This window comes from Penicillium roqueforti (assembly GCF_015533775.1).
Source record: "Penicillium roqueforti strain LCP96 04111 chromosome Unknown scaffold_69, whole genome shotgun sequence".
In the NCBI taxonomy this organism is placed as follows: Eukaryota; Fungi; Ascomycota; class Eurotiomycetes; order Eurotiales; family Aspergillaceae; genus Penicillium; species Penicillium roqueforti.
The window spans coordinates 1-11,155 of NW_024067633.1; the positions used below are offsets into that span (position 1 = coordinate 1).

At 47.6% G+C, this 11,155-nt stretch overlaps 5 protein-coding genes across 5 annotated transcripts; 1 reads left to right on the plus strand and 4 right to left on the minus strand.

The window, feature by feature from the left end:
- Positions 1-1,027: 1,027 nt before the first annotated feature.
- On the minus strand, positions 1,028-2,278 carry LCP9604111_9728 (terpene synthase family protein; the record flags this gene model as incomplete). Its single annotated transcript, XM_039078014.1, has 3 exons — positions 1,028-1,656; positions 1,717-2,038; positions 2,093-2,278. 3 exons carry the CDS (start codon positions 2,276-2,278, stop codon positions 1,028-1,030), a joined length of 1,137 nt encoding a protein of 378 aa, XP_038924274.1.
- Positions 2,279-5,355: 3,077 nt separating this feature from the next.
- On the plus strand, positions 5,356-6,048 carry LCP9604111_9729 (nucleotidyl transferase AbiEii/AbiGii toxin family protein; the record flags this gene model as incomplete). The annotated part of the gene is made up of 1 exon (XM_039078015.1): positions 5,356-6,048. The coding sequence occupies one exon, from the start codon at positions 5,356-5,358 to the stop codon at positions 6,046-6,048; it is 693 nt and encodes a 230-aa protein (XP_038924275.1).
- A 328-nt stretch (positions 6,049-6,376) lies between these two features.
- LCP9604111_9730 (uncharacterized protein) lies at positions 6,377-7,203 on the minus strand (the record flags this gene model as incomplete). The annotated part of the gene is made up of 2 exons (XM_039078017.1): positions 6,377-7,015; positions 7,072-7,203. The coding sequence occupies 2 exons, from the start codon at positions 7,201-7,203 to the stop codon at positions 6,377-6,379; spliced, it is 771 nt and encodes a 256-aa protein (XP_038924276.1).
- Positions 7,204-7,956: 753 nt separating this feature from the next.
- On the minus strand, positions 7,957-8,703 carry LCP9604111_9731 (DUF3632 domain-containing protein; the record flags this gene model as incomplete). Its single annotated transcript, XM_039078018.1, has 2 exons — positions 7,957-8,262; positions 8,401-8,703. The coding sequence occupies 2 exons, from the start codon at positions 8,701-8,703 to the stop codon at positions 7,957-7,959; spliced, it is 609 nt and encodes a 202-aa protein (XP_038924277.1).
- Positions 8,704-10,146: 1,443 nt separating this feature from the next.
- LCP9604111_9732 (uncharacterized protein) lies at positions 10,147-10,740 on the minus strand (the record flags this gene model as incomplete). Its single annotated transcript, XM_039078019.1, has 1 exon — positions 10,147-10,740. One exon carries the CDS (start codon positions 10,738-10,740, stop codon positions 10,147-10,149), a length of 594 nt encoding a protein of 197 aa, XP_038924278.1.
- Positions 10,741-11,155: the final 415 nt, after the last annotated feature.

The following is an 11,155-nucleotide window of genomic DNA, read 5'->3' on the forward strand; positions in this document are numbered from 1 at the left end:
CATAGGGTGTGGAAAATAGGGCTTCCCGTCCGCTCAGCCGTACTCAAGCCACACGCCGGTGAGTTAGTAGTTGGGTGGGTGACCACCAGCGAATCCTCACTGTTGTATGTTTTTTTTTTTTCGCTTTTGATATGTCTACTATACTCTCAGTAGAAGAAAATTGGCCACAGATAAAGACGTAGACATCATGGTTTATACGGCAATATATTGAATGTTGACAAAGGTTAGTGCTAGGCCAAATATAAAATCTGCATAGGAATCTCCATGGATGCTCGGGCGTGATAATGGAAGGGAAGCAAAAGCCATGACCTGAACGAAGCTGGTGAGAGAGACAGATAGTGGCAAGATTGCCAAGGAGGGAGCGTGTTTTATTGGGCCGAGATAGGCCTTGAACTGGACGCATACATCAAAAGAAACAGGCTTCGAACCTAAGGAGAAAACACCCGTGTGAGTGTCCCAATTCCCAAGTTGACTTAAAATTTCTTTGCTATACAACACCCAGAGCTTGACAGTCTTCCCCGATTCGCCCTCGCTTCCTAGATAACTAAGATCTGAACCCAACCGATCTGGACCCAACCGATCATGTATTCAGACTGTGCCGATATGCTTGTATCTTGCCGATAGACCTGGGCCGAGTTCCACATTCACAGCTCTATCTGAACCAATGCTGAGTCTTGGAAGTACGTCTGCAGTAGCGTGAACCATACACCATTCTGCAGTCCTTCGAATATTCAATGCACGACCGGTTCTCGTCACAATCTTACATGCATGACTCACCGCTATCCAATCACAAGTTCATCGCATTCCTCACCGCCGCTTTTCGAAGTATATGGGGCTGAAATGTGGCTTGCCACATCGCTCTAGCCTCTCGGCCTAAAATCGGCTTAGCCCTATCACGCTACACTGCACGTGCTTCCACCTATCACATTGTGGCGCCTGCAGGCTGACAAAGTGGAGACAAACTCAATCGTATACCTTAACGCCATCTTATTGAGCCCAGAAATTAACTACTAGTCTAATAAATCACCTATTCTACCTTTGCCTGATATCTTTTGGACGATGCGCACCATTTCAGATGGGTTTCTGCAAAGGCCAGGACTGCAGTCTCCAGAATCGGGTCATGGATATCCCCATTCAATGAAACGTGGAGTCCTTCGTATATCTCCACCGCAGCTGAAAGACAACGATTGTGGATACCGCACACCTCATCGATCGTTCTCGGCAATATGTCATTCATGTGATCCACATCCGTCCCCGCTTGTTCCTTCAAGGATACCAAGACTGCATTCATAGGCTCGCCATTCCGACGATCTTTCTCCAGGCCAACAAGGTCGTTTTGCAGCCCGAGCACCAAACTAACCCGCTGTTGGAGATCTCGGAGTCTGGAGAGATAGTCGCCCTCGATTGGTTTGTGCAGTGTGCGAATCAGAGTTAAGAATGGATGGATACCCATTGTTTTACCGCGGAATTGTAGGTAAGTTTCCAAGTTCCCAGGCAGAATGCCCTGTCGAAATCGGAGCTCGTCAAGCAAGCCCTCGCACATATCGCATATATCATTGCTCAGCTCGCGGGAGGTGCTTTCGCTGAGGTCAAGTTTCTGGACGCAATATTCTTGAAAGAAGCAAAGAATCGATGCGACTTTGTTTGTCGGGGAGACTATTATATGGATTAGCCCGGTACTGTAGAGTTCTCCGCAGCTGATCCTGATTTACATACCGTCTGCCTTCTTTCCTTGGAGCTTCGATATGGTCTCTTCCAAAGCAAGCGTGGCCGCAGCAGGTGGCATAGCCTCAAGTGTGTCATCTGCCGCGCAGTTCGCAGCCAGCCACGCAGTCATGCATATGCGGATGTTCTCCGATCGTACATCCGGGAAAAACAGGTTAATGGCAGCTGCTTCAGCAAAGCATCTCTCATAGAAGTCTTTGGTATCTCCGGCTTTCTCCGGCTGGATGGTCGCTTTGAAATCAGCGTGTGAATAGAGGACAGCCGATGTGGGAGGTGCATCGATAGGGACTATGTCGTAATGAGGGATCTTGAGCTAAATTCAACTAATTCAGTCGGTGATTCACGAAAAGGGTAATGTTAAGCTAACCTTGAGGGATACGCCGTGTATTCCTAGAGGGATTTCGCATGACTTGATCACAGGTTGGTCGTTGAGACGCTTATAATTGGGTATATGGCCGGCTGGATTGATTGGAAGGTCAATCCGACCAGTAGGAATCCGAGCAGAAGGAACAATCCCATGCTGCTGTGTGAAGGTATAATCGCATGTAGCCATTTTGAATTTCGAAGTTATTTGAATAGTATGTAACACCGGATATTGACGCAGTTTATATATCCCACCCGGTCAAGCACGGACAACAGGAAAACACGGAGCGTGGCTGAAACTTGCTAGCAGCCAAGATGTTTTCTTTGTCTAGGTATGACGTTGATCTAGTTTCGAGCATGCAGCTGAAAATTCCCTCATTGATTCTCGCAGTCTGATAGGTCACATTATGGGCTAGTTCGCATGCGCAGAACCAACGGCTTCTCGGGAGAAGCCAAGCAATAGACGATGATGAATCCTGGCCGAGAAAACTCAGCTCCCATCGGTCGAAGCCAACTCCGCTTGGTCGAAACCCCCCACCAGATGGATCATCACGGTGTGGGGCGCTTTGTATTCGTTCATGTACACACATCCGTACATGGAAAGGTGGATCGCGGGCTTAGTCGGATGATTTTTCCCGCCCCGTGCAGATCAGTCCATAGGAAGCAGGAGATAAATTAGATCCCCATGCTAGTATCCAGTGGTAGGTCTTCCACCAGTCCAGGGATTGCCGCAAGGATCCGCAAGGATCGCTGAGACAACGCAATAATAAGGGCTAGCCGGGTCATCACTATAAATACAGTCTTGAAGTTGGGCAAGAATCGAAGGATGTGGGTTCCCACTCCTCCGCGGAAGGACGTGCGCTTCAAACCGGCTAGTGATAAAAAAACAAGCTGCTCATTACTCGTGCAAATAGATAGCTGTGGCCTATAGCCAATAAAAAGCACAAATATTATGCAATATACGACGACGTAGGTGGGAGGATATGAAACACGTGATAATTGTGAGAGAATACGGAGTACAGCCAGCCATTTCTCTAATTGCGGGAAACCATCCAGCCAGCCATTTCTCCGCTGAACCATAACAAAACATTCAGCTGAATATTCAAGGAGATGGGTCCAATGATCATGGAGCACAATAATTGTATACACCGCTTCTCTTTTACTTCAATGTTCGTACGGGAATTATATATCTCTAAAGTCAGTGATACTGACACTTGAGTGTTTGTAGCTATTCTTTTCAGAAAAAAAAAGGATATTTTCAAAACTAGATACAATGTCTAACCTATTTCCAAGTCTAATCTTCTTATGAAAACCTGCTTCCCATAAGTCGTATAACTAGTCAGGGTGTAGGGACATGGTCAAGTTTAATGTGAGCTAAGCTGAATCTTCAGGCCTCTTTCTTTCAATTTTAACCTTATCACATCCCGATACTAGAGCGAACTCTAATTAATTTGTTGACCGAGTATAGTTGGTGATTGGCCTGCGTGTCTGCCTTGACCCTCATGTCTTGATTCCTTTTTAGTACCGCGCCCCTTCTACGGCAATCCAATCGTCTTAGTTCACGGATTAACTTAAACTTTTGATTATGACAGTGTTAATGAGGCAAATCCTACTCATTCTCTGCTCAGATCCCCTCCAACCGCTTGTCTCCACCTTGACAGATGGAGTAGCGCCCGGATCGACATAGTTCCTCTAAGCGAACCGAAGTGGATCGGAAGAAAACCTTGGTTGTTTGCCTTCATAGATGGTTTGCTTACTAGGTAGCTAAATGAGAGGTTTGGGGCTTGCAAGCTTTGCCGGTTATATAAGCAAGACACTGCTTACTTCTTCACTTGCTTCTTCTTCTCTCTTGCTATCTTGGTTATTTTGAGTATATACACTCTTCCTTCATTGGATAGACCTGGCTATCACAGACGCGGACTTCCTGGCTAAGGCGGATAGGGCTCTTCCTGTCTCCATTCTTCTCTAGAAAACCACCGCCATATCTTCAAAGGTACATCAAGTGAGAAATCACACTCGGCATGGGCTATCTCAACATCCTGTGAATTTCTGAGCATGGGGTGAGAATCTTCGCTATCATCCCATTCTTCCCCATGTACCTTCCATCACCTCAAATATTGTGAGCTACAGTCCGAAGGGATTCGCGTGATACTAACATTTTAATCTCACTAGACTATCACGTCCATTGACCAACAGAACCGATTTGGAAAAGGAACGCCTCGCATAATCCCTCTAGCAGCCCGAGAAATGCTGCTCGAACCTTGCCACCTCTCCAAGTAGGGTGAACCCACGAAATTGGCAGTACAATCCAGATGGTGGCATTTAATGGCAGATTAATGCCATGGCCCGACTTTGGAAGTGATGTGGTTGCCGCATCCTGCTTTCTAACCCCCCTTGGAGCCGGCTAACCCTTGATGTGAGCTTTAGGGGCCAGGATGTAGATAACTTGAGGTATGTATTATATGTACCATGCTTGCAATTTATTAATGTACTAATATTGCTACTATACAATAGGTCAAGTTCATCGTCACATACGAGATCTAAATATTAGAACTGCTTTTTACAAGCTGGGGCTACCACCGTCGATTAACGTCCACCCGGTATTCAATCCAACCAAGTTACGGGATGCAGCAAGCACGGAGCCACTCGCGGGACAGCATACAGAACCGCCGATAAGAGTCGTGTTTACTGCAAGAAGAATTAATGGACCAATTGACCAGGTAGCGCCGGGATCTTAGCGGGTCGAAGTGGATCGGAAGAAAACCTTCATCTTTCTTTGGGGTCTTAGCTTAATCCAGATTAATTGATAGGGCCAAGAAGGGAATCAGACATTAAAAAGACATCCAAAGTGACAGATACAGCTGGGCATGCATGTTTCACGGTTAATCTGGTAACCCACGGATCGAGAGATTGACTGGTAATAGGGGAGATTGCGAGATAAATGGTCTTTGGCTCGCATTACATAAGAATTATCGATACAAGAAGTCTCTAACATAGGCCCTGCCACGCGAATACCTTAAGTACATGTGTCTAAAGTGCATATAGCTACACCTGATGACCTGCCTAGACTAGGAGGCTCTAAGGTACTGATCGAGTGCGGGGCAGCCTTTCTGCCTGCCGTCCACCGGGTTTGCTCTCCTGCTCTTCCTCTCTGTTCGTATCTCATTAAATCGGTTTCTTTTCTCATACAACCTTTGTCCAGCAGTTACTCTGGACATAAAAGGGACAAGAAATCTGACCACTATAACATTAGAGAAAACTTTCGACATGCCCATCCTTCTGCAGATACAGCTAGAGTATGTCGCCTCAACTGTTGCGCAACGGCTAGACTCGCTAGAGATTGACTATGCTATCATGGGTGGTGCTGGCGTGTGCCTCATGGCACCTGATCCGCAGAGAGCCACGGAGGATATCGATATGGTGATTCAGGTCGACCACCGATCCATCACCGCAGACCTCCTTACCGACATACTCTTGAAATCTTTCCCCTCTGACTTTGGCCCGATCAATCAGTTCGGGCATACCATCCCGGGATACAAACTCCAATTGCCTGGAGACGCGGTACGTCTTATAGAGCTCGAGATATTTGATTATGCTAGCTGGCCCAACAGACCTCAGTACGACCTTCAGTCCGCGACCCGAGTGACACAGGAAATCAACGGATACCCGGTTAAGATTTTCAGCGCTGAATGGATCATCCGGGAGAAGATTCTCTCACAATACCAACGCCGAGGTGCTAAACAGGCAGTTGATCAACAAGATGTGGAGAACCTCCTGAGCTACGCCATCCCTGGGAAACCTGAGCTCGACTTCGACCGTGATCAGGAACTTCAAGATGCGTTGGCAACCTTTTTGCAGAGAAAGCCCAAACTGCGAAGTGACCTGGAAGAGGTTATCAAATGCCAGGCTATCTTTGGAAATTGGTGCGATTCTAGCATTTTGTTCTCCTCGGACAAGTGACTAATAGAACACAATTCCTTTGTCTAGATGATGCTTCGTCTCCGTTGTTTTCGCCCGCTATAATCCTGACGGCACACTCCAGCGATATTGCTAGCCATAGGATTTTGAGGCTGCACTTGGGGGTTTCTTTTGCGGCGAATATCAGTGCTACCTGAATATCCGCCCTCCATGTAGTTTCATTAGCCTGTATGCATCATGGGAGTAATTTAGTAGATCGACAAAATAAGGTCATTGGTCAATTTTTTGAAAGCTTTCAAAAGTATATCGATATAAATGAATTATTTTTACCCACCGCGTATTATAGATAAGGAGTCTAATCGTGTATATCTCATTCAGCCAGCAGGTTGCCCCTCATATCCACGGGAATTTCTCTCCCAGAGCCCAGTCGCTTTGAGACACGTCTGTCCCAGGGGCCGAACTTTTCCTCGTGTATTCGACCATAGCGCCCACTGAACCATTCCACGGCTCGCTTATCGGGGCAGCTATCAAGAATATCATTATTTATCTCAAGGTATGACACCATCATCGCAATCCAAGTACTCAATGTATCTCCCCAGATCGAAGTAGGAGCATTTTGGTCATTCTCATCAATGAGAACACCTTTAGCCATACTCTCAATCAACGCCTCTTCAAGCGGGTGAAATATATTGCCATAGACTTCGTATTTTTTTGTAGGGAGGTCGCTAGCCGCATCCTGTATGGGAAGATTTGCAAAAGAATTCGGGACCACAATCAACTTGAGACCCACGGCTAGGTGGTGGTTGGCTGGATAGTCGAAGATAGTGGTTGATTTATCCAGACGTTCGTATTTTTTATTAACCTTTCTCATGACCTTATCTGGATTCGGGAGTCGAGCCAGTAGCTCGGGGGCAGGTCTGCGGTCAGGGACTGTTTTATGGAATTCGGACTCTTGTAGCTTCTGGCATGCTGTCTGATAGTCCTTATCGTGTACGGCGATCATAGCTGTCTACAAGAGTGCATTAGCGGATGGTTGAATCGCAGACCAGTGATAAGGCAACTTACTCCTAGTACAATCGGAACGCCAAGGTAGTTCATTGCAAGCGGTCCCCATGGAAAGATATCCAGGGGTGCAAGGATCGCTCCGATTTCGGAGGTTATGGCATCAGGCTGGGCTTCACGTGGGCGTCGAAGCATTTTTGTGTGTGTTGATAGGAAGGAATCGGGTTATAGTTGGCTATTGGGTGATGCGAGAGATGAGTGTAGTAGAAGAAAGTGTGTGGGGTTGGATGATCTTCGGGCACGTGATCTGGATTGTGCCGCTCAAGTGGGTCTGGATGGGGGGCCGAAGAGTCTATGAGAACGTAAATCTAGGAGAACGAGAGCAGTATAACTGTGTTGATTATGACGGGAATAGGAGACAAATAGTAGAGAAGGAAAGGCAGAATTCTGCACAAACATGATCACATGACTCACAATTTCAGCCGCACCTATCTACCACTATCCTCTTTTTTCCTTCGAGCTATCGAAGCTCGCGGTCTAGTTCATAGTGGACGAATCCCGAAAGCTCAGACACATCAACTCCTTTCTTATTCAATTCCCATAGACTTTGTAATTCCGGTGTTGATACGGCCCGCGGGTTGGGGTGATTGTGTGAATGGACTTGAATAGTGACGACAGGGTTCGGTTCTCCCACTTGCTTACGACCTCAATCTCCTCGTAAGTCACGTTCATTGTACACTCCAATTATTCTGGAACTCATCTTAATCGATGTGCAGTTGTTGGCTGAACATAAAACAGCTGTCCCAATGGTAGCTCGCTGCGCTCACAGACTACCAGGTTCCTTTCTATCGGCTGTTTAGTTTCAATATGAATAGCCGAGAAGGTTGATCCAACTTCACAAGGTCGGGGTAGGGCTAAAAACACAAAGAAAGAGGCAGAGAGTGTCATTTAATTGCCATTTGCGTTCTCCTCTTCCTTTTCACTCACTTCCGGCATTTTGCTCTCCCCGCTGTCTTCTCCCCGCTCGTGATCTTCGGTCTCTTCCCCGTCTTCGGTTTCCTCGCGCCAGGGGTATTTCCCCTCCACAATCTTTTTCAATGGCAGGAAATTTTCATCCTTGTAAATGAGATCCCCGGCAGTTTGATAAACTCTCAGAATGTCAGAGTTTCGTTTCTCCGCGACCCTTACCATAGCGTGGATGGCATCGGTAGCAGATTCCTCCAGAGTTTTCTCGTTGGCCTCTTTTGCCGCCTCCTGAATTTCGCGGGGTCGCTTGAGTCAGAACAACCATCTCCATGGCGTGAATCCAGTCGGCGACCGCTTCCCGAGCTTCGACTCGATAAAACAGCGGCCACCCTTACCAATCGCGCTGGGACAATCATTCCACGAGACCTCCGAGAGTTGCAGGATATTGCAATCTGCCTCCCGGAGCCACGCAGTGGCAGATGGCAACAAATGCCTAATCTCCAGTGAATCCATGCTCCGGTGTGGATCCTCATCATCAGGATCACCAGGATCACCAGAACTGCGAAGCACCTGTCTCTCCTCAAATGTGCGCCGAAATAGGACGAGAGCGACCTGGCACATTCTATCCTTGCAGACGCAGGTGAACGCCAACTTGGCCAAGAAAGAAGAAAAGTTGAGGAGATGGATGCCCGAAATTGCTCCGCAGTCGTTGATCCAGAAGTCAGTCATATCACTGACTAAGAGCGGTAGGTCATTTCACAGCGTGCCTTCGGTCATCCGGGCGATGTCGATTCCGTAGACCCCCTTTCCAGGCCTGGCCAACGGTCCCTTTCCTTGAATCCGGAGGATATCGAGGACTAGACGGTCGTGTTCGGGGGTCTCATGCGACGTATATAGACCGAGCTGGTAGTACATATACCAGATATGACGAACGTAGAGTTCGAGGGAATCCACCCCATCTCCAACTTGGCAGTATCTGGAGGTGACAATCCAGGTTCGATTGAACCGGGCTGTTCCGCGCATCTATTGGGTTTCGCCCCGAGCGAGGCTTTTCCGCACATTCAGCCGATCATAAGAGATGCTATCTGACTCGCCGATGTCGGGGAAGCCTTTTGGCGAGGGGCTTAACAGGGAGTCGCGAAGACGATGCATCTTAAAGGGGTAGATAGATCGGTCTGGGTGTAGCAATGAGGATGAGAGGCGGAGTTAGGTAAGGAAGCACCTCTTTGATAGAACTAGCAGGGGTTTAAAGCTCTGTGTGGTACCAGAGGGTTCAGGGGGCGCCACTAATTTATTTTCAAGTCATCTCTAGGCAGCAGGATAGTAATCACAAGCAATAACTGGATTATTTCCTATATTCCACATTTCTAAGGCTAGCCGCACGGGTCCATGCGTTGTAGGGCCATCGTATGTTGTCGATCACCCGAGTCCCTGACTCCCTGGACCCACTCCGTAGCTTTGATACAGGTATAGTAAGTTCAATGATATTTTATTATATTGCTGAACTTCATAGGTATATGTAGGAAGATACATAAGGTATCCAACAGTCCTAGAGTTCATTGAAACGTAATGAATAGAAACCAGTGTATATCAGATTCAGCTCAGGATTAGGAAACAGTACTTTGCAAAAAGGCACTCAGAATGCACGAAGGCGTATAACTTGAAAATGAGATCAGATGTGGGCTGTAAAAAGGCACTAATAGGGTCTATTGAGTGGAAGGATTCATACGTCACTAAGCATGAAGCTAGTCGAGACTGCTGTTCAATTCTGGCTGCATTCAGTCATTTCCAACCAAAGGAATTCGGTGTTTTTGTCAGTATTTCTGTCTTTATTGCGGAGTACGGAGTATAAATACAACAATTGAGGACAACTGGGGTTATCTACAGGTATGGGAATTGAATCAAGCAATATCTGCTATTCTACGGAGAGATCTGACGGCTTTTGAATTCATTTTCTACTACTTCAATACTGTTGGGCACTACTCTAGGCGTATCTAGTCGGCTGAGTAGTGTGCCTGAGGAACCCGACTGGCGGCCTGAGGTCATTACAGTAAATACGATCAACGTGCATGCAATCTAGTCTCGCGTGTACTATTAAGTTCAGTTCGAAATCGTACATATATAGTACTGAAACTAAAATGGGGGCCTCAATCACAAAAAAATCACATTTCATCACAGCATGAAAAGGGCAGCAGCGAATGCCGCACCACCGAGCACAAGCCCTTCACCGGTAACAAGTGGCATAGCCGCGTTCGAGGTCGAAGTCGTAGTCGAAGTGGAAGTCGGAGTTGAAGTAGAAGCCGAACCTGAAGTCGCAGTCGAAGTCGCAGTCGGAATCGAGGTCGAAGTCTGCGATCCTGCACCAGAGCTAGCACCAGAAGCCGTAGTGCTCGTTGAGGTTACCTCGCTCGTTGAATCATTGGTAGTAGTAGCCTCAGCCTTGCTCGCCGCCGACGAGACCTGGGCCGAGTAGTCGGTAGCCGTGAAGCGGACCTCCGCCACGCAAGAATTTTCTACCGTGGACCAGTTGGTGTCGCTGGTCGTGGTGGCCGTCTCGTAGAGCAAGGCTGTGTTGGTGAGTGCTTCTTTGTAAGCTCTCATGTCAGTGACGCAGCAGTATGCGCCTTGCTCGTCGACGACCATGGTGCCTGAGCAGCATCTTGTGACGGTCCAGGTGTTTAGGAGCCAGCCTGCTGGGCAGGTGGTTTCGGCGGTTGAAGCGACTGACAGGGTCGCCGCCAGAAGAAGGGTCTTGAGGAATGTCATTTTGGTACGGAGTATGGAGTGATGGGTTTGAAATTTTTGTGAAGAATGTGGAGGTGTGGAGAGTGAGGGAATGACTGGGTTTTAATTGAAAGGAGGAAGATTTAAGATTACTCTGATACTAGCTCATACGATCTTTAGCACCCGGTCCCCATGTCAGCCCCCTGAGGATGCACTTGATGTCTCAGCCCCGAAAGTGTTTTATAGGTTAACATGTCGAGCTAAGCCACAACTAGAGTAAAAGGGGAAGCTCCTTCGACCAATCAAATATAATCGGGGCTAACTACATGTATTAGTCACTTCGGATCCACTTTGAGAACCCCGACATCGAACCCGAAGGTTCGTTTCGACCGCGTGCGCATCTCAGTCGCGATCAAGCATTGGTAGTGGAATCACTGGAGAACTCTTTCCCCATAGG